Source organism: Plectropomus leopardus, chromosome 14 (assembly GCF_008729295.1).
Source record: "Plectropomus leopardus isolate mb chromosome 14, YSFRI_Pleo_2.0, whole genome shotgun sequence".
NCBI classification, from domain to species: Eukaryota; Metazoa; Chordata; class Actinopteri; order Perciformes; family Serranidae; genus Plectropomus; species Plectropomus leopardus.
In genome coordinates this window covers 19,808,357-19,830,455 of record NC_056476.1, presented here as the reverse complement: position 1 = coordinate 19,830,455, position 22,099 = coordinate 19,808,357, and the positions used below count along the sequence as shown (strand labels likewise).

General features: G+C 40.9%; 1 protein-coding gene across 1 annotated transcript in view; it reads right to left on the bottom strand.

Moving 5' to 3' along the window:
- Positions 1 to 595: 595 nt before the first annotated feature.
- eif2ak4 (eukaryotic translation initiation factor 2 alpha kinase 4) overlaps positions 596 to 22,099 on the bottom strand; it is a 30,059-nt gene continuing 8,555 nt past the window's right edge. Inside the window, exons 12-39 of the mRNA XM_042500953.1 lie at positions 21,592 to 22,025; positions 21,423 to 21,495; positions 21,251 to 21,340; positions 21,046 to 21,168; positions 20,716 to 20,820; positions 20,431 to 20,494; positions 20,256 to 20,335; positions 19,631 to 19,732; positions 19,476 to 19,526; positions 19,138 to 19,374; positions 17,937 to 18,012; positions 17,483 to 17,604; positions 17,152 to 17,201; positions 15,374 to 15,542; positions 14,660 to 14,776; positions 14,445 to 14,510; positions 14,171 to 14,341; positions 13,955 to 14,089; positions 13,631 to 13,738; positions 13,097 to 13,225; positions 8,914 to 9,000; positions 8,210 to 8,322; positions 8,058 to 8,113; positions 7,476 to 7,579; positions 6,128 to 6,196; positions 5,229 to 5,273; positions 3,579 to 3,694; positions 596 to 1,146 (exon numbers count right to left, since the gene is read on the bottom strand). Coding sequence (XP_042356887.1) covers positions 1,089 to 1,146; positions 3,579 to 3,694; positions 5,229 to 5,273; positions 6,128 to 6,196; positions 7,476 to 7,579; positions 8,058 to 8,113; positions 8,210 to 8,322; positions 8,914 to 9,000; positions 13,097 to 13,225; positions 13,631 to 13,738; positions 13,955 to 14,089; positions 14,171 to 14,341; positions 14,445 to 14,510; positions 14,660 to 14,776; positions 15,374 to 15,542; positions 17,152 to 17,201; positions 17,483 to 17,604; positions 17,937 to 18,012; positions 19,138 to 19,374; positions 19,476 to 19,526; positions 19,631 to 19,732; positions 20,256 to 20,335; positions 20,431 to 20,494; positions 20,716 to 20,820; positions 21,046 to 21,168; positions 21,251 to 21,340; positions 21,423 to 21,495; positions 21,592 to 22,025 — 3,150 coding nt within the window. The 3' untranslated portion in view covers positions 596 to 1,088. The remainder of the gene's footprint in view (positions 1,147 to 3,578; positions 3,695 to 5,228; positions 5,274 to 6,127; positions 6,197 to 7,475; positions 7,580 to 8,057; positions 8,114 to 8,209; positions 8,323 to 8,913; positions 9,001 to 13,096; positions 13,226 to 13,630; positions 13,739 to 13,954; positions 14,090 to 14,170; positions 14,342 to 14,444; positions 14,511 to 14,659; positions 14,777 to 15,373; positions 15,543 to 17,151; positions 17,202 to 17,482; positions 17,605 to 17,936; positions 18,013 to 19,137; positions 19,375 to 19,475; positions 19,527 to 19,630; positions 19,733 to 20,255; positions 20,336 to 20,430; positions 20,495 to 20,715; positions 20,821 to 21,045; positions 21,169 to 21,250; positions 21,341 to 21,422; positions 21,496 to 21,591; positions 22,026 to 22,099) is intronic.

Genomic DNA, 22,099 nt, shown 5'->3' with positions numbered 1-22,099 from the left:
CGCACTGAAGTCATACATTAGCATTTTGCCCGAAATTGCACCAAAAAAAATCATACAATGGCATGTCGTCTGAAATTGCACCAAAAAGACATACTTAAGACATTCTATAGTATGATTTTTGGTGCGATTTAGAACGATATGCTATAGTATTACGTTTTGGTGCGATTTAGGTTGACGTGCTATATTAGGACATTTTTGGTGTAATTTTTTACTATTGTTTGTTTCTGATTTTTTTAAAATACCCCGCATTTGTACATGTGACATCAAACTGAGAACTAGATGGCAGACAGTGGGACATCTGCTTTGAGCATCCCAGCTCAAAACAAAATATAAATGATGTGGGTTCTGTTATCCTCATCTGTATGATCGTAAAGCGAGAGGAACTGTAAATTAAACTTTTTACCATGCAACGTCAGGAAAAAAAATAAATCATGAAAATCCCACACCTACGTCGGAGCTTGTCTGAGACCTTTAAAAGACTAATTTAAGACAATTTAATACCAATTAAGGCCTTATTTTAGCGAAAATGAACACAATGTCTTTTAAGACTTTGTAACGACAAGGGATAACCCTGTTGATTAATAGCCATCAGTTACATAAAGATAAGCATTAGCTTATGAGGTAATATTTTGCATCCAGATTGTTAATCATCAGACCGCACGTAGCTGTTATATTCACATGAACAACTAAAACAGACACAAATTCACAGCTACATGTGGGAAAAGGCGATTTATTCCTCCTAGTCATCCTGTTGCTTAATAGAAATGTAAAATTGTTGCCTTCATGACACATAATTTTCAGTAAAAAGCCCTTTCTCTTTCAGTTTCTATTGTTCTATTAAGGCAGTAAAGTCAAGTGAACCTCTTATCCAGGTTTGTCTGAGAAAGCCCACAAAACCAATGAAGGTTTTGTGAAAGGTTTGGATTTTGGGTCCAACAGCTGAATTACCATTCAACATGGTATATATTGTTTCTTTGGGGCTCAGTCCTCGAGCAGATTGTGTCGGCCCAAGAATGAAAACAGTCCCTGGGAGTCCAGAGCCTCAAGCTGAGGGGGGCATCTCCCACGCCACTGGAACCCCCTGGCCTTCAGAGGAGGATCTTGTAGTAGTCGTCCTTGTAACTGTACAAGACCACCACAGAAACCCTGCGAGAGAACAACATCTGTCAGTTATAAGATGCAACAGAATATTAAAAAACATTGTGGAGAACTTCCAAATAGGACATTTCAAAATCAGGACAATACCATGAAATTCAGCCAGTGGGGTTTCCAAGAACTTAGATTTCTTGAGATAAAAGGGTCAGTCTGGGAAAATAACACAGGATTCAACCCTGCCAAGAGTGAAGTCCCATAACTCAGTGCAAAAAAAGTCAAAATTATTTATCTAAACTGGTACTGGTCCTCTCCAGATGTTAGCCACACTAGCATCAAATTCAGTAGCTTAGTGTATGACCAAATACATGCTAAACTAATGACAATCCCACCGGCCTCAGATTCTAGCTTCCTAAATGTGAATATTTTCTGGTTTCTTGATTTCTCTGACAGTAAACAAATTTCTTTGGGTTGTAGACAAAACATGACATTTTCTGACGTCATCTTGGACTTTGAGAAACACTGATCGACATTTTCTGTCATTTTTAGACCAAACAACTGCTCAATTAATCAAGAAAATGATCGAAAGATTAATCAACAGTGAAAATAATCTTCAGTTAGTTACAGCCCAACTGTAAATGTGCGAAAAGAGCACTGGAGAAAGAGGTCATACATACAGGTAGGCCCACAGTAGTTAAGTCTGAAAGGAAGGCTCAGTGATTGCGAAGCCTCCTGGGATAAGTTTAGTTTACAGTCTTGCTGTAGCCAGGTGACTGCATGAGCACTTTAGCCCACTCATCTGGCCTCAGTTGCCTGTGCCCCACATTTGAGGAAAACAACTAAACAAACACACCCTGAATATATCCATTGTTGCCTCTGTGACCTTCATTTATCAGCAGAGACTTTTTTCCCCCCCTAAATGGCAAATCACACAGCAGAGACAGGAAATGAAAACCAACTGTTCTGGAGAGGCGGACGGGAAGGCAGAAAGAGAAGCTTTGATTTTTGTTCTTTTGGTTGCCATCTCATTCATGAAAGAGAAAATCCGCTCAATCCCTCACAGGGTTGCTCTCTATGGGCATTCATAAGCGTCACAACACTAAAAGCTCAAACGCTAAGGATTTAGCCTGGCCTTTGAAAATGAAAAAAAAAACAAAACGTTCTGCTGGGAAGCTTAGAAATATTAACAGCTACATCCACAACCACAGCAATAGATGAAGGTAACCTGCCCCCCCTTCGTGCTGCAGTCTTTGTCAATCAACCTGGGTGTTAAGAGACAGACATCAGAAGACCAAACAAGGCAAATCCTTCTCCAGATTTCACCTCAGGAAATGGGATCAGCTGAGGATTTGATGTTCTGCAAAGCAGTAGTTATCCGTATTACAGCTGCCTTTGAAGGGCTGACTGTCACTGTTTCACCTGGAGTGTGTGGGCTTGGTTGGAGCTTTTGGAGTGGCAGCTGCCCGTAAAAGGAAGTCTGCCTTTTTTAAGTGGTCTTTAATGTATTCCATTGTTTGCCTCAGGTTTTATTTGAATAAAAATAAGTCAGTGGCAGATGGAAGTGTGTGGGGTAAGCATAAAGGGGAGGCCATGGCGTCTTCGGCTCATCTTCCACGAGAGCTCCTGCTGACTCAAGACGTCTGCAATGCTTTGTTTGGAAAATGTCACATAGTATAACGTTTCTTTACTTGTAAGGACGAAAGAGTTCAATTAAAGCATTTCGACTCCAAAGACAAGGCTGTGCATTTGAAAATGGGGTTTTAGAAAGTTACTGAAATATTTTCTGCATTTCTTAAAGATATACTCTGCAGGATTTTCTCTCAATCATCACTTATGACCCACTAGAAATGTGTGACCATGTATATTTCTGCAGAGACTCTGCCTTTGGGATATTTCTGGGCATGTACCCTCACAGTGCTCAGGTGAGGTCAGGGCTTTAAAAAGGCAGCGACCAGTTGTCAGATTGTAAGCAGTCAACAAAGAGACACATATATAGCAAGACAAAACCGCAAACCAGTGACTCGGGGGATGGTTTTTAAGTGTTTCACACCAAATCACAGGGTACATGTGGTGCTAGCTGATGCCTGGGGGGTGGACGCACTGTCTTTTTGTTTATTTATGGCATTTTTTAAATGTTGTGTCCTTTTGTATCCGACATTTTTGCTGGTCTGTGAGCGCAGCACAGGCAAAGCTCTGCATGAATTCTTTTTTTTTGTCTGCAGCGGCTTGTCACTCACAGGGTGGTCGACACTACTGTCGATCCATTCACAGATTATTAGATCACATCACACAAACTTTTAGAACCAGCAAAATAAATGGTTAAGTTTTACTTTCAATGCCACTATAAACAGTAGCCAACAATCCTACATAGCATACTTTTTTAAAGGCTATTTTTTTGGATATTGCTTTTATCAGATGGGAAGAGAAAGGGGATGACATGCAGCATGTTTCAGGACTACACAAATGAGCAAAGGCACCATACTCACTTTTTGGTAATTTTGAAATGGTGGATTTCTTCACAGATGGACTTCAGATAGCGCTGCTTGGGAAGACGAGACAGCAGAGTCTTCACGCTGCTGTTGAACTGCTCTTCACTATCAAACTGCAAAGAATGAAAGCAAGGGTTAATGCAACAAAATGGAAGAGGGATGACCAGGTGATAGGGTGTTACACACAACACAGACGACCCTCACTGACATTAAAGTCTGTTACACAGGGTTCCCGGGATCATTAAATAACCAGAAAAGTCATGGAATGTAGAAAAAGTCATGGAATTACTAAAAATCATAGATTCTTTTGGAAAAGTCATGGAATTTTGTTGTATGCAATGAAACTTATGAAGTAACTGTCCCTGGATAACCCCAAAAAGCCACAATACAACCCCATAGGGTAGCAAAACGACCCCCAATCACTGCAGAATGACCCGAGAGATGCTTAACGACCCTAAAGAGATGCAAAACGACATCAAACTAATGCTAAATGACCCGAAAAACATGCAAAACGACCTCTAAGTAATGCAAAATGACCCCAAAGAGATGCAAAACAGCCCTCACAGTAATGCAAAATGGCCCCAAAGACATGCAAAACGACCCCAAAGAGATACTTCTCGACACTAAAGAGTAGCAAAACAGCCTCAAAGTACTGCAAAATGACATGGAGGAGATGCAAAATAACCTTCAAAGTAATGCAAAATGACCGCAGACATGTTAAATAACCCTCAAGAGTTGCAAATTCACTTACATAGCCTGTATCAATGTGATGCCTTTTGTTTACCATCACATGTATCTCTTCATTTTCTCACCTCTCTCCCTTTATGTATGCCACCTAGCTGACATTATGTTGAACAGAGTTGGAGAGACTTTCCAACACAACCTTTTCTCCATGTATCTTAACAGAAAACAGCATTTTGGAGGTATAAATAGGGGTTTTCATCTGCAGCCTTTGAGTATATTTTTGAATGTCAAGTGTAGCAGGGCAGTGAAGGCACAATGTTACAGTGGGTTTATAGATTTCCTTGGCTCCTTGTGTGACTTGAGGTAATTTGCTGTATTTAAAACAGGCCTTTCCTGCACGTCTGGCTGTACCCACTGTGTATTGTCATGCCATTTATACACTCAATGTGTTTTCTTTGACACATGCTGTAAGGGGCCGACCAACTGTATAGGTGGCCCATTCATTTATGGAGTGGAGGCATTGCTTATATAATAGTGGTGTTAAGAGCATTTTTCAGCTTTCTTCATGTTTCTTAGCACAGTATAATTTAAGTCGTTTTTTTAAACCTCTGCTCTTTGGAAGCAGGGTTTTTATGAGTGCAGCTTTGGTCAAGAGTTTGGAATGTGAACATTAACACCTCTCAAGTATGCGTTTTGTTAACTGTAGTACGTGTCTGTCCCATATGTGAGCCTTGTTAAAGGAGTGCAAGCTTGAGTGGTTGGTAGTGGGAAAAGGTAGGGGTGTTCCCTCACTCAACTCCTCATCAGGTCTGTAAGGAAGGAGACGGGATCCCCTCTTCCTGTGTACGATCTTGACCTCTATTGGACGTTCTTTCCACTTCCCCCCTCTCTCCCACCCTTCATTAAGAATGCAGCCTTTTATTAACTCTGCAGTGGTCTTGATGAAGCCAGTAGCAAACCAACCTCCAGGGACAGGAAGTTGATCAGCGTTTCCTTCAGCAGGTCCACCTGTGGGACACAAAACAAGCAAGGTTACACAAAAACACAATGGAGCCTTATCTCTTGTTGCAGCAATGCCACAAACATGTTCCTCATTGAGTTAAAAATATCAGGCATTGCACCCGCTGCCCGATAGCTTGTGTAATTCTTTCAACACAAGATAATCCAGTCTACTCTGAGATCAGTAAATTACTTATAATTCCACTTTCACAATGCCCTCGCCAGGCCCGAGGCACTTCATGTCCCTTTTACTGGAAGGGTCTAATGGCCTCCTGGGTTTATCATTGGAAAATCAAAACCACTGTGGTCCACTCAGGCTGATGGACAAGCGGGCTGCTGAAATGCAACAACGAAGACTTACGGGCCTGTGCAGCCTCTTACCGGAATCAAGGTGATTATGTTTCAATAACTTGTATTTACTGTTGTGTCGCTGATGCAATCCAGACCCCAACAGGGGTGACAAATGTATTCGGAATATGCAGCGACATGGTAAATAAGAAAAGCAGGGATGATTTACTTTGAGAATATCTTGCCATAAATCTTCAACCAACCACAAATAAACTCAATATGGCAGCCATTTACATCCCCCAAAATGACACGGTGACTGCCTTCTGTTTAGTGTTTAGTGTTCATTGTTCTGTAGCGACTGGAAAGGATTCACAGCCATCTTAACCTCCAGCAGGGGGGTGTTAGCACGAGGCAAATCACTATAAAAGGGCTGCTCAAAGTGTTGTTTGCGGTTTTAGCAATCAAAAAGCTCTTTCCTCGCTCTGCGATTTCACACATGAATTCAAGAGATAAGGTGGGAGAGCAGAAAAAAGGGGGAGCTGGGATTGGGAGGGATAAACAAATAAATGACTTACTGCCAGAACTTCAATGTCATTGCTTCTGTTCTGCAAATTGCTACCGAGGTTCTGTAATCTGGTTTGGATCTGTGTGAGAGAGAGAGATTTAAAGAAGAACAAAAATAAGAAAAAAATAAATAGAAAATGGCAGAAGAAAATAATAGTTGTTCCCATGATCAATATGAACTGTCAGGAAAAATAAATCATCCACATGGGCATTCCTTTTACAAGCAAACAATTCTGACCTACAGTTTCAGGCGCCATACTGTTAATGACAAACACTCCAGTGTTTAAGACAAGCACGCAGAGACACAAAGAAGAACATGGCAGATAGACAATTTTATAGAAAGGATTTGGGGGAAAAAAAGGGTTGTTTTATTTGTTTACAGTTTTTATGGGACAACTTATGTCGAGAACTGGCAGCAAAAACTCTTAAACGAGGTCTTTACATGGGTCAGACAATGCTCGGCTTTCTTATGAATGCGTGACTATGGTTTACTTTATAACAGCAGCATGTCCCTAACATGATCCAAGTCCTGGAATATTAATAATCTGCCAATATTCAGCTATATCTCTCGACAAAACACAGCTGAAAAATGTACACGTATGCAAAGACTGAACATCCTGCATCGCAGCTTGCTTTCAGTGGTTTCAAATAAAGAAGAGTTCAGGAATGAAAAGACAACCTGTCTTAATATTCAAAATTTAAAAAAATATATGTCTGAGTAGGAGCACTTTCAAACTGAGTTTGTTCGAGGTGCTCTTTGACTTATGATACACACGGACTCAAAAATCACTACAAAACACTTCCAGGCACTCTCTTTTTAAACAATTAAAATTCCTTTACTGTCATGGCATGGTCATGTAAGACTGAAAACACACTCTGACACGTTTTGAGGTCAAGTCTTGGTCGGCGGGATGGGGAAATAAAAAGTGATACTCTGTGTGTTTTGTGCATCAGTTTGTTTTTAAGTCTCACAAGACCATCGCGTGACAAATAAAGCGCTTAAAGTTTTTACTAAACTACTTGAATTTACATTTAAGCTGAACTTTAGATGACTCCCAGCAACAATCAGTGGAACTGAGAGACAGCAATATTTTTTATGAATAAATATTGTTAAACTCAGTTCTCTTGCAATGCTCAGTCAACTAAGGTTTTTTATGGAGTTCTTTACCACTTAAGCTACTGCAGAGAAATGCTTAGATGAGTAGGTGAAGATACAAACTGTCTGGATGACAGAAATTTGTGACTAATTTTGGATAACTGCATCAGAATATCTTGCAAAAAAAAAAACAATCAGAACAGGTGACAGGAGAAGCAAAATACAAATGTGTGTGTGTGTGTATGTGTGTGTGTGTCACAAACATTTATTTCATAGCGTCGTCTGGTGCTGGCAGAAACTTTTTCTGGGCTGATGACGTTCACATTCATATTCATGATGCCACTACTCCCGTGCTGTTCTGAAGAGCCTGCAGACAGAAAAGAAAAAACATTTCCACTTTTATATCCAATCATGAGGCTTCAGACGGTCACACCTCCATCTCACGTTTACTCACTCCAATGAGACAAGAGTGAAAACTACATTTGTTTGACTGTTATTCAATCTAATTAAAACAGTTTGTTAGCTACCTGTGTGCGTGCCAGACGGTGGTGTGAAAAGTAACACTTCCTCCTTTATTGCACTAATCGTACGTCACTCTGGGTAACAAATCAATTAAATGCCAGAAGTGAAAATGCAACACTGGGTCGTACTACAGATGCCACATTGATCACAATGTTGTGTTTCATGATTTAACACTTTTATTGCAGCACTTTAGTGAAGTCAAAGCACGACTGTATGAAAACAGAGGTGTGGCTGTTTCATGCTACAGCAAGATTTCGAGGTTACAAATAAACAATTTAATCTGTACATAGAGACCGACTGTAAAGAGTAAATGGTAATCAGACCTGTGGTGTTGAGCAGTGATCCTTTTGGATTCTGAGACATGCTCTCAGAGATTTCTCTGTAGGGGCACAAGGACAACATTATATAAGAACTGCCCCCCCTCCCTTACATCATTCAGACATCTGAGCAGCACATCAAACCTGAATGTCTTTACCTGATGTTTCGTTCCTCAGAGAATTTGGTCCGACATTTCTGAATGATGTGGTCCACTAAGTCCGACTCAGGAATACGTTTCTCAGACTGTCTGTCCTTCTCAAAGGATTTGACCTGAAGACAAAAAATGACTTTAACATGTATGCAACTATCCATAATTCTCTCTCATTAAAACAGCATGGAAAGCTTCATAATCTACAATAATACTCACAGAAAAGCTGTTCTCTTAAGTAAAAAAAAAGACATTTGCCTTCTCAAAATGTATTATAGTCTAATGATTTCAGATGTCAGTGGGCTTCCGGATAGGATTGGAAAATAAGGCTGCATGATATAAGGAAAATACGCTATAATGTTGAATATAGTGATAACTATTACTTGCAATAAATAAAGATATAAAAAGTGCTCAGTTCTGCCTTTCTGCTGTTCTAGTATACTGCTAAAAAACAACCTGCTTGTTAAATTAAAACAATGAAAGTAAATTATTTCCAAAATTATTGTATTGCACAAATTGAATATTTAACTGGATACAAGAGGCACCAAGAAAAGCAACAGATTAGGTTATGAAGTGTAGTTTTCCCTCTTTCAACTAACTCAAAAAATCTCTAAGTACAATATTGCAGTATTCTGCAATGGTAAAATAATATACATTGCAACTCTATTGGGAAATACTGCACAATGCTTTATTGCACTGTAAGGCTGGTTTACCTTCACATAGTTCCCCTCCTTGTCAGAGACCAGGGCCATGCAGTTAATGCCGGCCTGCCTGCAGTGCTCCATCAGTGTCTCCTGAGACTAAACACATGAAATCACAAAAGGCTGAATTACTCACATGCACAGTGCACAAAATGGGGATTCAAGGGTGCAACTCAGCTAAACCAGAGATACATTAAAAACTAGAATTATCACCTCACATAAGTATGCCTCCACAAACCTGTCCAATTGCAGTTTACACCCATGTCTGTCCAGACTCATATGTAGCCATGACAGTTGACTACGGTTCAAATTGGGATGTTGCTACAAAGAAGCTACATATTCTAAAACATTTCAGGATTAATGTCACCAATTCAGCAAGCGACCAAATGTCTCCCCTTGTGTTCCTGAGTGATAACAGTTGAATAATAGAAAGAAAACATTACGATGTCATTGTGGAGTTGAGTCAACCTTTGACCTTTTGGATACAAAATGTCATCACTACATCACTGTTACCTATCAGACATTTGCGTCAAATTTTGGTATAATTAGCACACAAATTCTTGAGTTATGGCCAAAAACAGAAACCTTAACCTTTGACCACCAAATATTAATCGGTTCATACTAAAGTCCAAGCGGCCATTTGTGTCACATTCCCTCGGGAATTTCTTTAAAATTGGTACAAACCCCCTCAAGATATTTCAAGATATCACATTCATGAGAATAGGACGAAAGAATGTTCATACGGACAAACCATAAAAATAATGCCTCCAGCCACAGCTGCCACCCACGCCAGGGCATAAAAATCACTGAGTGCACTTAACACTAAGCACACGTCAACCATTCACCGCTAGATTTCATGTTGTGATTTCTTGATGATTACTTTTCCCCATGTTTCATTGCTGGGGCCTTTAGTGTTTTTTTCCATTAATTACTGAAAGATTCAGTTTAGTGCAACATTAAGGTTGGAAAGTCATTTAAAATGAGAGGTCATTTTGGGGGAACACTGGACTAGCGGCTTTAAAAATTCTTCTATAGCCACAGTCAGTCAGTTTGAGTGGAGTTTTGCTTGGAACGAGAATGTGACTGTGCAATGTGCTCGGAGTCACAACCAAAACCAATGTGTATTCAGGTAAAGCATTCAACCGTGACAGTGTGTATGCATGTATATGTTTGTGTCAGCCCAATTAATTCCCGCCAACTTCAGCCGAAAAGTTTCAACTGGCTGCTCTGCTCGACGAGCTAACGATGGTGCAGAACAAACCCTTCTGTGTGCCGCAAGTGTATTTATGTGCATGTGTCACTTTGTCTTGTCATCATGTAGGCTTTAAAACTTCCTCTTTTTCTTACAGCATTCTCATTGACAGAACAAATTAAGTCAAAGGTAAGCCGTCGCCTGAAGGGCCGGTGGGCAGCTCTGGGCCATACGCCTAAGCTGACCGCATGTGGAAGGGGTTTGCCATATTTGGCTAATAAAAGCTAAAAGAGGGGAACGGTCTCCTGAGGATGAATTAAAGCTGCAGATTTGGGGCCTGTTAAGAGACCAGCGTGTGAAAGGTGTTAACAAAAGTCTAGCAAAGGGGGAGGGATGGGTGAGGAGGTCCGAACTAGGTGTTCTCACCAACTTGCCACTAGTCAAATCACTGCCTGCATACATAATCAACAAATACACACACAAACACTGTCAAAGTTGGGACGTAATGCTATTTGTTTTCAGCCAACCTTTCCTAGAAACTTCTAAGAGGAAACGAAGGTGGCCAATCACTTATGTCCTGTGCCAGTACAGAAGACAATGAAGACCATTAAAAGCAAACACTTGTCCACTGAAGAAGTGGGAAGTTAAAACAATAGCTTATAAAGAGTAAAAGGAGGAAAAAACACAAGCACTTAAATGTGGGCAGCAATATGCCAGGGAGGGCATTTACACCAACACACAAACACGAGGCTGAGATCACTTTGTCACATAAACACGAAGAATGTGACAGAGGCATGGCATGAGGAGTTTTGGACCAGAGGATATATGACCTCACTTTGCAGGGACTGATCTCAGCGTGGCCGTTTACCCTAATAAGAGCTTATCATAAAAGTTTATTGGAAGCTCGTCTAACAGATGACTGAGTTGATTATTGCTGAAATGACTCTACACGGCATTGTCCCAATATGGCCTGTAAGACTCTTTCAAGTGAAACCACAAAGTGCAGCTCATTCTTTGGGATGTTTACTATTTCTGATGCCGTCATGATAAATCTGTTGCTGACAGATTAGGTGATTTTTCCCTCAAGGACGGAAGTTGGGTGTTGCCCTCTGTAGGGGGGATGAAGTTACTACAGGACAAGAAGAACAAACATTTTACACAATGGGTCATTCTCATCCAGGGATCTATAAAGTCTGAAATGTGGCTGCGTGTTTGTATAACAACAAACATTAGGGCTCAGTTACAGAGTTATTAGTGGATGAACACAAACTTAATGAAATCCTTCTGCTTGAACTACAACGTGCAGTTCTGCTGTAGCTTCGTCCTCTCTGCAGATGCCTTCCTTTTGCAGGTCCGGAAGAAACAGTAAGGGAGTGACCTACTGAGGAGTGAACTCTGCTTCCTTCAGCTGAAATACATTCAGGCTTGGGTCATAATGGCATTGGCGTGACTACATTTAAGTGTCTGTGAAGCATTTTTACAGCGCTATTGCTTCTTTATACGTCAACTGCTTTTTTAATATTTTCCATTTAATATTAAATTGAAAATACATTTAAAAAAAGCATATGGGATGCTTACAAGCCTTTAAAAAATGTTGTACAGTTTTTGTCATTTATAAATGCAAGCATGAAAGTGAATATCCTGGTTTATAATTTTCACTGCAGACCAATTCCAACCTCTTATGTACTTTTCCAACAGTCAGAGCACAACTGATGTCATTTTACTGAACCAACTTAAGGGTCTAGTGTGAAGGATTTAGCAGCATCTAGCAGTAAGGTTAAAGAATGCAACCAGCCAACCAATGTGAAAACACAAAACTGTGAATGGCACTATCCAGAATCAATGTTTGGTTTGTCTGCGCTGGGCGACTATACAAACAACATGGAGGACTCTGTGGAAGCACGCACGTTTTGGGTGATCTGAACTAATGATCTGAACTAATGAATCATAGCCATAAACATTTGATTCAATTTCTGCCAATATATCCACCTAAATCCTACACACTAGACTTTTAATGGTTCTGTGTACATTTTTTGAACACTAGAAGCACTATGGTAGAATATTTTTTGGTGCACACTCGCAGTTGACAGGATACAAATTCCTGCCACTGGTTTCAAACTATTCCACTGATCTCCATTTGATGGTAATTTGCAAAAAATGCAGCAATGCACCAGCAGAGCCAGGGAAATAGACAACTGTTAGCAAGCAAACACTGACGCAGGTCTCAAAATGTTAAAGAAAATTGACTGTAAAAATGTTGTATGGGGAAAGGAATATCGTCAATACTTCTGTAAGACTTCAAGGATACACACAACGCATTTTGGTGAATAACATAGTATGTAACTTTGTCTCAGGGCTGTCAGCATTAACGCATTTATTGCAATGCAATTAAGGTCCATACATGGCACATCTTTTAAAAAAAATTGTGTTAATTGCTGGCCAATATTCCCGTCTTTAAGAGGCTGTACAGGGCTGCGTTTTAAAGCTAGAGTGACAATACTGGTATTACCCAAAACTACAAGAACTGAGGAGTCCAGTGGTACCAACCATGTAATGCCATGTCTAGCTTCTCAGGAAGGGGGCTAAATGACACTCCAGTGTTAGGCTAAATGTTGGAAATGGAAAAAAGGCATGGTCATTTCACAGGTGTCCCTTGACCTCTGACCTCAAGATTTCTGAATGAAAATGGTATTGTACAGATGAGTCTCCATTTTACAGACATGCCTGCCTTATGATACTCCCATGCAATTTTGGGCATAAACCATGTCTCTTGATTCCTTATCAAGACAATGGCTTTACCCTTAACTGTAAAACTTTAACTGTTTTGTAATGCAAAATAATAATTCTACGATTAATCACGATTTTAAAAAATGAATCATTTGACAGCCCTACTTTGTTTACAAGAAAACTTTTAGCATCTTGAAATCAAAATTGTCTTGATTTGACTTTCCACCCTGAAACCATTCAGACAATTTGTGCAGGTCAATCAGGCAGGCCGCTCACCTGTGAGACATCGTAGGCGATGTCCGCAGAGACGCCGGTGCTCCACAGCTTCTGGACAACATTAATGGCTCTGGACATTGAAGAATGTCCTACTGGGACCACCAACACATCACAGGAGCTCACTGACAGCTGATACAGAGAAAACAAAGAATGTAAAAACTGTTAAAGACTGACTGTAACTGTAATAAAATAACTTGTTTGTATTAAATGACTCATTTCAATGTGTCTGTCTTCACACCTACATAAAGTGTTCTGGGCACAAAATTATGAAAGGCAGAAAATTATGCACCTACAAAAATAACTCAGGGGTGTCAAGAGTCACAGTGATCATAGTTATTAACATGTTTCTAAAAGTGGCTGTGTGGCGGCCCACCGCTGTAATAGGGCATCATTAAATATGTAGCTGTCTGCTGCTCCTTCATTACAATGATTAGTGATGTTAGATCCCACTGTGTCTGTGTCTGTGTGTGTGTGTGTGTGTGTGTCCGTGTCTGTGTGTGTCTGTGTGTGTGTATGTGTGTGTGTTTCTCTCACTGGCTCCTCCATGTTGGCAATAGCAGCACAGACTTTGTCTAGGGCCACACTGGCCCCCACTGCAGAGCGCACTGGCACCGTGGAAGCTGGCTCTCGAAACTCCAGGATCTGAGAGCACAGAGAACAAAGCACATGAAGGCACCACGTCGACTGCACCACCAGCACTGCTTCATATGGAAATAATGGAATACAGACAGAAGAGCTATATTTGAGATGAAAGAAATATGGTTCACATACATGCATGCGTGGACACATTTTTAAAATAATAGCTGCAGATTTTTGTCATGACTTGACAAAAAGTGGATGAACGGCGGTGAAACCTACCAAGTGGTCATAGCGTCCTCCAGCGGCCACTATGTCCGGCACAGTTCGCTTGCGTTTCCTGATGAAAGCCACAAACTGGAAGATGACCCCAGAGTGATGCTGCACCTTGTATACTAAGCCCAAGTTAACCACCACCTATAGAGAGGACACATATGCTTTAAAGAGGAGAAAAATGCACAGTCCACTGAAAATTCATTTACCCAGAATCCAAATCACCTGCAGTTTAACTCCCAGTCTATGCAGCAGCACTGTGATCTCCTCCAGGTCCTTAAGGCCCTGCTTGGCCAGCTGGGTGACGGCAGTCTTCTGTTTGGTGAGTGATGTCAGCAGTGGCGCCAGGTCCTGCAGACTCCCTTTCTGTTCTATGTACTTGTACAGCGTCTGCAACTGCAACAGAGGAAGAGATCTCAGTGTTTACGAGCGAGAGCAAGTGTGCTGCAGCAGGACTGATTATTTTTACAGGAGGTTCATGCACTCGGCGGACACTCACACTGCTGGTCGACAGGGAAAAGTTGCAGAACTTTGCCTCCACCTCACGTTTGGTCAGCTTTTCGCTCTGGGGCAAACACAGTACAAAGGAGGGCCATAGGAATGTTACCATTGCTATATTTGGGAAGAAAACTATTACTTATGTTCATACCAGCATATCAGCAACAGTCACGCAATGTGGATAACATCTGTGTTGCACATGCGACCTGCACTGACCATGGCGTCACACAGTATCGAGGAGGCCTGGCTCAGTTTGTCCTCGGGGACTCCGCTGTGGAGAAGGATGGCCTTCAACAAGCTGGTGTGGTTCAGGTAAATGTTATAGTTCCTTTCCTGCAGTCACAAAACACACATACACACACCTTTAACCCCCCCAGCTGCAATTACAGTCAAAACCAAGAGCACCTCTGTAGAATGAATGCCTCAGTGAATAATGACTGTTGTGTCCGGCTGCCCTCTCATTCTGTCTGACTCACGTATTCTTAAAAGCTTTCACACAAAGAGCAGGGTGGTGGAGAGGATCAGAAACAGGATCTACAAGGGATGAACCAGAGGCCAGACCCTGGGTTGACCGGGTTCATCAAGCATGCAAGGAGTCTTTCGACCGGAGTCTGACGCAGCACTGGGATGTGTGGACAGGAAATGGATTGTACTGGGAGGCAGGAAAGGAAGTGGACAGAGCTGCACATACCAGATTTACTATACAAATAATAAATACAGTGTAAATCTGTCAGCCTTACACATACTTTGGTATGTAAGGAATGTGAGTGGGGAAGTGAAAAGGGAAAAAACATCAACAGGACAGGTTGCCATGATGACATCCATGGGAAAATAAAAGTACAATGATGCATTCAGCCCCACGACAGACTGGCAGCACGGCACAAACTGTCAGCTCACTGGATCATTAGAAATACATTTAATGTGCGCAACCTGGAGCACAGGGAATTCCTGGATTATCTCAGAGACAGTGTAAATGGCCTCTGCATCAGGGAGCAGGCTGTTGGTGACGGGTGTGATGATGTCAAAAGCACACTCCAGAAGCTCCCTTGGGTGCGCGCGATCCAACTTCCTGGGGCGAAATACGCGTTCAATGCTGTACCTTGAGAAAGATTGAGAGGAACACAGACACATTTGTGTTTATTCTGAACTTGTCAGCCTTTAAATAGATTTAAAAGCACCAGCTAGGGATGAGCCATAAAACCCTAAAATAATATCAGAACCATATTCTTGACGATATGACAAAATACTGAAAAATATTTTACTATAAATTAAAAAAAAAAAAAAACTGCATAAAAATAGTGTTAAAATGTTAATATGTCAACATAAATGCAACAGTTTGCCTACAAATATTCAGTAAAAACTGAACAAAATTATTTCTCATTTATTTAGTTTGTAAACAACAGCAGCAACTCAGATTCTGCATTAATATTTAAAACTAAAACAAAATAAAATCAACCAAACATTACATGTGTTCAGTTGCCAAATACCTTAAAATATACCTAAAATGTACCTTTTGAAGTTGCAGTTTTGCTTTTAGCCTTGCTTGTTGTTGCTGTGCAAGTCCAAATATTGTCATAAATCATACTATTAATTTTTCTTATTATATTTAAAAATGAACAACAATCCATCCTTAAAGTTTTTTTCACCACTTTCATTATTATAACTACAAAAGGTAGGGGGGGGTTATAGTTAGAAGAGACACACAAAAGAGCTTTGAATTGATGCACAGCTGCAAACAGTTTCCTAGCACATTAAATAGTCAATGTGATTCATAAATTACTAATTAGTCTGTAACATCTACATGTTTATAGCTTATAGCTTTTTTGCAGAGAACTCTGTAAACCCATTTTGAAAAGAGCTTCATATTATTACAGGGTTCACACACATCTTTACTAATGAAAACACTTTTATTTAGATCATGCACTTTTGAGGCATTTGGGGATAACCAAGGTGCTAGCACTAAATAACTAAAACTAACTAAAATTAACTATTAACTAAGTAAATTAACTGCGTGTTACACATTAATGCCACCAAATCAGCTGGCAGGTATTGTTTAGGTATTGTAAGTGTTGTACGTAAATTACCAACCTGATAATAGCCAACTGTTTGATCTATAGGCTGAGATTAAGCTGTGTCTGCCTCCCACCCAAGCTGACTAAGTTTTCCATCTTTAGTAACTGCCACTAGCATCGTTAACTGCCTATTTACTGAAGCGATTTACCACACTGAGAGTAAATATTGAGTTTCTTATGTGCCTCAGATTTCTGTGTGAAAGCCACTACATGACAGCTTTTCGGCATTTTATTGTTTCTCTCCTTATATGACAGCATGATTCTTTCCTTCAAAAGGAGGCATGGTCATAGCGATAACACAAGCCAATATGGTCTAAGTGTATCACGTGATACTCATAATGTCTGAATGGTATAACAGTGCAGCACCAGATTGTAAATGAGTTATAAAAGTCACGTTTTGCATTATACTAAACAATTTTGGTATTGTTATGAACACATTGTAAACAACAGCCAAAACAATATAAAATTTTAAAAGTGTTAAAACGTTTCAAAACTTTCTCTTAATTCCAAAACCATTTCTGGGCCTGGAAAACAGTTCACCTAATTGCATAACTTTTCCAGTAATTCCATGACCACGGAAACCCTGTTATTATCATTACAACTGGCATAAAAATGTGTTAAATCATTTAACTCTACCTCTTCAGATGCATTATGTTATTGCGAGCGACGAATCTTGAAAACGCCATCTAAAGTAAAAGGAGAGTCGAGACATGAGGTGCACTTGTATAATGACAGTGAAGTCAGTGCATACCAGGCTGTAATCAATCACAGTGTGGAAACAACCATTTAGTCCTCAGGGTTTCCTGAGGTAGCAGGATCTTAAGGCGGCTGCTGATTGCAGCCTCACACTGTGTGTGTGTGTGTGTTTGCATGTGCTAATGCAAGTAGTTGTATAATTAGTGTTTGTGTGCAAGCGCGGACATGCACGCCTGCACGTGTGTTAAGTGTGTGCATGTTTTAGGCTCACGCGAAGGTCATAGGGCAGTGTAACCAGCATTCCGCTGTGGTCCATGAAGCAGGCCAGCTCGCTGCCATCATACAACTTCCTGATCCTGGGGAGGAGCAGCGGTGTCTGGAGACGCACCGCACCTGAAAACAAATATGTATTACTCTCACATCTGCATATGATAACATAACCCTCACCCTAAAAGAGACGGTGCATGTGATCCGATACAAACTGAGCATAAACAAATAAGTACAGCTGGACATCATCAGTAGTGTGCACAAAAATAACACTAGCACCTGCACAGAATCTGTGCTGCCCAACAGTGTGCTTATTGTTAAGCTGCCACTCACTGGAGCAGATGTTGGGTCCTGAAAACAGGGCTTATAGCAGGGTCAGGAGTCCAAGTGTTTCACAGTGGAGAGTCAACAAAGGCTCGCGTTCACACACACACACCAAACAAGCGTAGTGTACTCACCATGCTTCTTGAAGATCCTGGTGATTGTTTCATACACATGTTGCTGCAATTTGGCACTGTTGAAGCTGAAGCTGCCCTGGAGGGAGACCAAACAAACAGCCTCTGTTAGGGATCAGGAGACATCGATTAAGCGCTAACAAGCCTTCTGCTGGTCGGTTATACAGAGCAGATAAGTGAAGTGGCACTAAGGGGTCGGTGCAGGCATTTATATGTTTGCAGTGACATCCTCAGGAAGAGAGAGGAATAACCTGCAGAGTACAAACACTGCCTTTTTACTGAAGCGTTACACATACATCCACAACACATCCAAAACACATACTTAAAGAGATACTTCATCCCCCAAATGATCGTTTGTATATCAGTTACTCAGTCCATCTTACGTTGAATTCACCAAGAAAACTTTGGTTTTTTTGCACGGCCCTACGGTGAACAAGAATCCAAACGTTGAGAAAATTCTTCATCAATAAAATTAAATGGGGTCCATGTTTAACAACAGCAAAACTATATCAAAACTTCCATTTACAAGGTGTCATACAAGTAGAGCAGTATAATCCAAGTCTTATTTATCCAGTCAAATGCTCAGTACTTCAAACATAAGCATTTTCACTGAAACATTACAATGTAAAACACTAATACAAGTAGCACATGTGCATAGTTAATGCAGAAATAAGGTTTTCATGAAGATGCATGTGTTTGGGAAGTATTGAGAAAATGACTGGATAAATAAGACTTGGATAACACTGCACAACTTGTGTGAGAGTTTGTCAACCGATGTTTTGATATTTTTGCTGTTGTAAAATGCAGACCCACTGACTACAGTTCATCAAGCATTTTTTTCTGTTTTTGCATTCTTCGGGTGAGCAATTAATACACAAATAATCATTTTGGGGATGAAGTATTCCCTTAAATAAACAAAAGCCCTCATGTCTCTGAAGACAACTGCATGTTAAATAAATGATTTAGCTTTATTAAATTCATTAAATAAATGTATTAAATACATAAATGTATTAAATAAATTCCCTCAATGAGTATGTCTAATATTTTTCCAAATGTCTTAAATACCATCCATGCTTTGTTTAAATAAATGCAAACACTTGAACTGATACTATGTTGAGTCCAGAACAGAATTAGCGTAATACATATATTAAACAATATGGCCACACGAAAGACAAATGCAAAACAAGTCAAGCAGTAGCCATACCTTGTGTAGGTCTATGTCGTAGGTGTAATCCATGACCGGAGAAGTGTTCTGGGCGAACAGTTGGCCCACCATGGTGCGGTAGGCTTTGCCGTTGATATTGGCCATGGTGTGCTGCAGCACCTCATGCAGCTCTGACTCCTCCATCTGTGGTGGAGGCAGCAGTTCACTCTTCAGCAGCTCCTGAGCGGTGGGCCGCAGGGCTGGGTCATGATTCAACAGCCACTCTATCACCTTCCTCTGAGAGATGCAAAGGAAGAGACACAGAGCCATTCTGGTGTTAAACTGAGGACAGAGAGGAAAAACATTCACATCAAAATGCTGTGCTGCAGCATCCTTACCTGGGTTCTTTGCTCATACACAGTAAAGTCCTCAGGGAAGATCATGGGCTCCTGCAGCATGAAAAGGTGAGGTCAGTAAGAAAAAGTCTCTTTTACAGCGCCTGCAGCCTAAATTGCCGGCATGAATTGCTCCCTTGGCCTAAAAATGTGCATACCATGCGCAGCTGGCTGAGGACAGAGATGCGCTCAGCACCCGTGTTCATGGGCCGGTAGGACATCTCAAACAGGATGATGCCCAGGCTAAAGAGGTCAACTTTCTGAGGACACAAGGAATAGATGAAAGACACATTAAGGCCAATGCACAAGCATTTGAAACCAGTTGATTTGATTTCTTACCAAAACATGGGAAGAAGGCAATGAGCAACATAAAAAAATGACTAAAAAGTACAAGAAAATTACATGAAATGAAAAAAAAGAAAAAAAAGGAAAAGGAAATTGCCTGAAAAAGTGCTAAAAAATATAATATTTGTTAATAATTTCAAATATGTAATTATTACCATTATAAATAGAGTTAAGCTATATTAGCTATAAATATAGTTAGCGTTCGAAAAATAATTTAAATAACTTAATTAATAGATCCACTAATTTCTTGCGATTTGTGTTACCAAGTTCTTTGTTTTTTCCCCACGTTTTTGAAAGAAATCAAATCAATTTTCTCAGTGCTCAAAAGTTTAAATACTTGTGACAGGCGTCTAGACGCAGCACAAGAAAAGTCAATGTCAATCCAGGTTTCAAAGGGTTCAAATACAGCTATATTTCAATAACAATCTGAAATCTTACTTGGTTGTAGGTGGCTTTGGTGTTTCCTTGAACTTCCGGACTGACGTAAAGCACAGTTCCAACCATGCCTGTCATGTTACCTGCAGAACAGTTACGCAAAATCAGCACAAAGTGTCAGGGAAGGCCGTGCATACTGGACAATACAGTGTTGTGAATGTTTTAAAACTCTCTGCACCTGTTGGGTCTGGTTTGGGCATCACTGCTGAGCTGCTCTCCTCCGCTTCAAATTTACCTGCAGCCTGGGAAACACAAGCAGTCATATCTCCCTAAGTACAGATAATAACATCCTCATCTCCGGATTTATACAGATGCGCAAGCTACTATTTTGTTAACTATTAAGCTCAGCGATGACACAGAGTTTCAATGTTTCACACATCAAGTCCCTGGTATTGGCTCTACAGTGCAGCCTGTCAGCACAGTGAAGCTGTTAAATGAATATCACATTAGGTTTAATGCATACCACATTAGCAGGATGGTCTGTAGCCAGGCCAAAGTCCCCAATCTTCACATGGTCCTGCGAGTCAAGGAAGATGTTGACAGGCTTTAAGTCCCTGTGAATCATGCCCTAAAAGAGAAAAGGATAGATGAAGACTTCTGCTCGGTCATGGATAATTGAAAACACGGCTTCCTACTTGTTCAAATATATGTTATATTTAAAAATGAAAAACACATGGCTTGGATTTCTAAGTGTGATCCTTGCAGTTATGGGAGACTTCTGCCGCCAGTGGGATTATTTTCTATTTAAAGGAGGGTGGAAACTTGAACATTTAAGTACACACAGATTAAACACCTGCTCATGGATGTAAGCGAGGCCATCCAGTATTTCCCTGAAGAGTCTCCATAACCGAGTCTGGTCCTGGTGCAGGCCCTGATCTATTGTGTCCCTTAAAGTGCTCTTTTCACAGTATTCCATCTGTTTGGAAAAAAAACCACAAATAAGATGGGAGGCAGAGACCTCTAGTGGTAAAAACATGGAACACGGAGGTGAAGCTTACTTGTATGTACAAGTGATGTACTATCAGGGGGGGTCGCTCTGAGTCTGTGCTCTCTGTTGTGTCCATCACAGGTCTTTTACTCGGCTCAACCTGCACGAGGAAACAACATCAGTTTGTTGCATTGTGCCCGGCACTCACAAGCGAATCAATACTGAAGTGTCAATATTCAAACCTGAGACATCTCGTCTATGCTTTCATCACCATTGTCAAAGATGATGTCGCTACTGGAGTCACTATCTGATGGCCTAAAAGCGAAAGAAAAATGATTGCTGCATCAGGCTGTTTGTACAGAAAGAAGTCTTAGTGGACTTACTGACACTGAAAAAAAAAAACGCTCTTACAAAAAGGAAGCACCGAACACATCTTCTTCCTCATCATCATCCTCCTCATCGCTCGATTGTGGTCCGCTACATTTGGCGCTCGAGGATTTTTCAATGGAGGTGGACCACTCCACTGAGCTGGACAGAGCCGGAGGTGGCGCCACATCCTCCACGTTGTCATTGAGGCCCAGCTCGTTGATGCGCTTCGGAGGCTCTTTGTGCTGCGGAGGCTTGTCGGAAGTGCTCCACGGCTCAGAGCTGTCGGTGTTACTCAGCATCCCTCCAGACGGTGTCTCATGCCGCTCGATCCACGCGTTGTAGTAGCGGACAATGTTCTCATGGTTAAGGCGTGAGAGCAGCGTCACCTCACCTTTGATTCGTCTGAACTGTTTACTGGCTGGGTTGACCTGGATGCGCTTCACAGCGTAGTAACAACCGTCCAGGTTATTCTGAACCTGAAGAGGCAAGACAAGAAAAGTGTAAAGTGACGTAGTGGACACAAACTTCACCTCCCAATAAAACTAAAGAG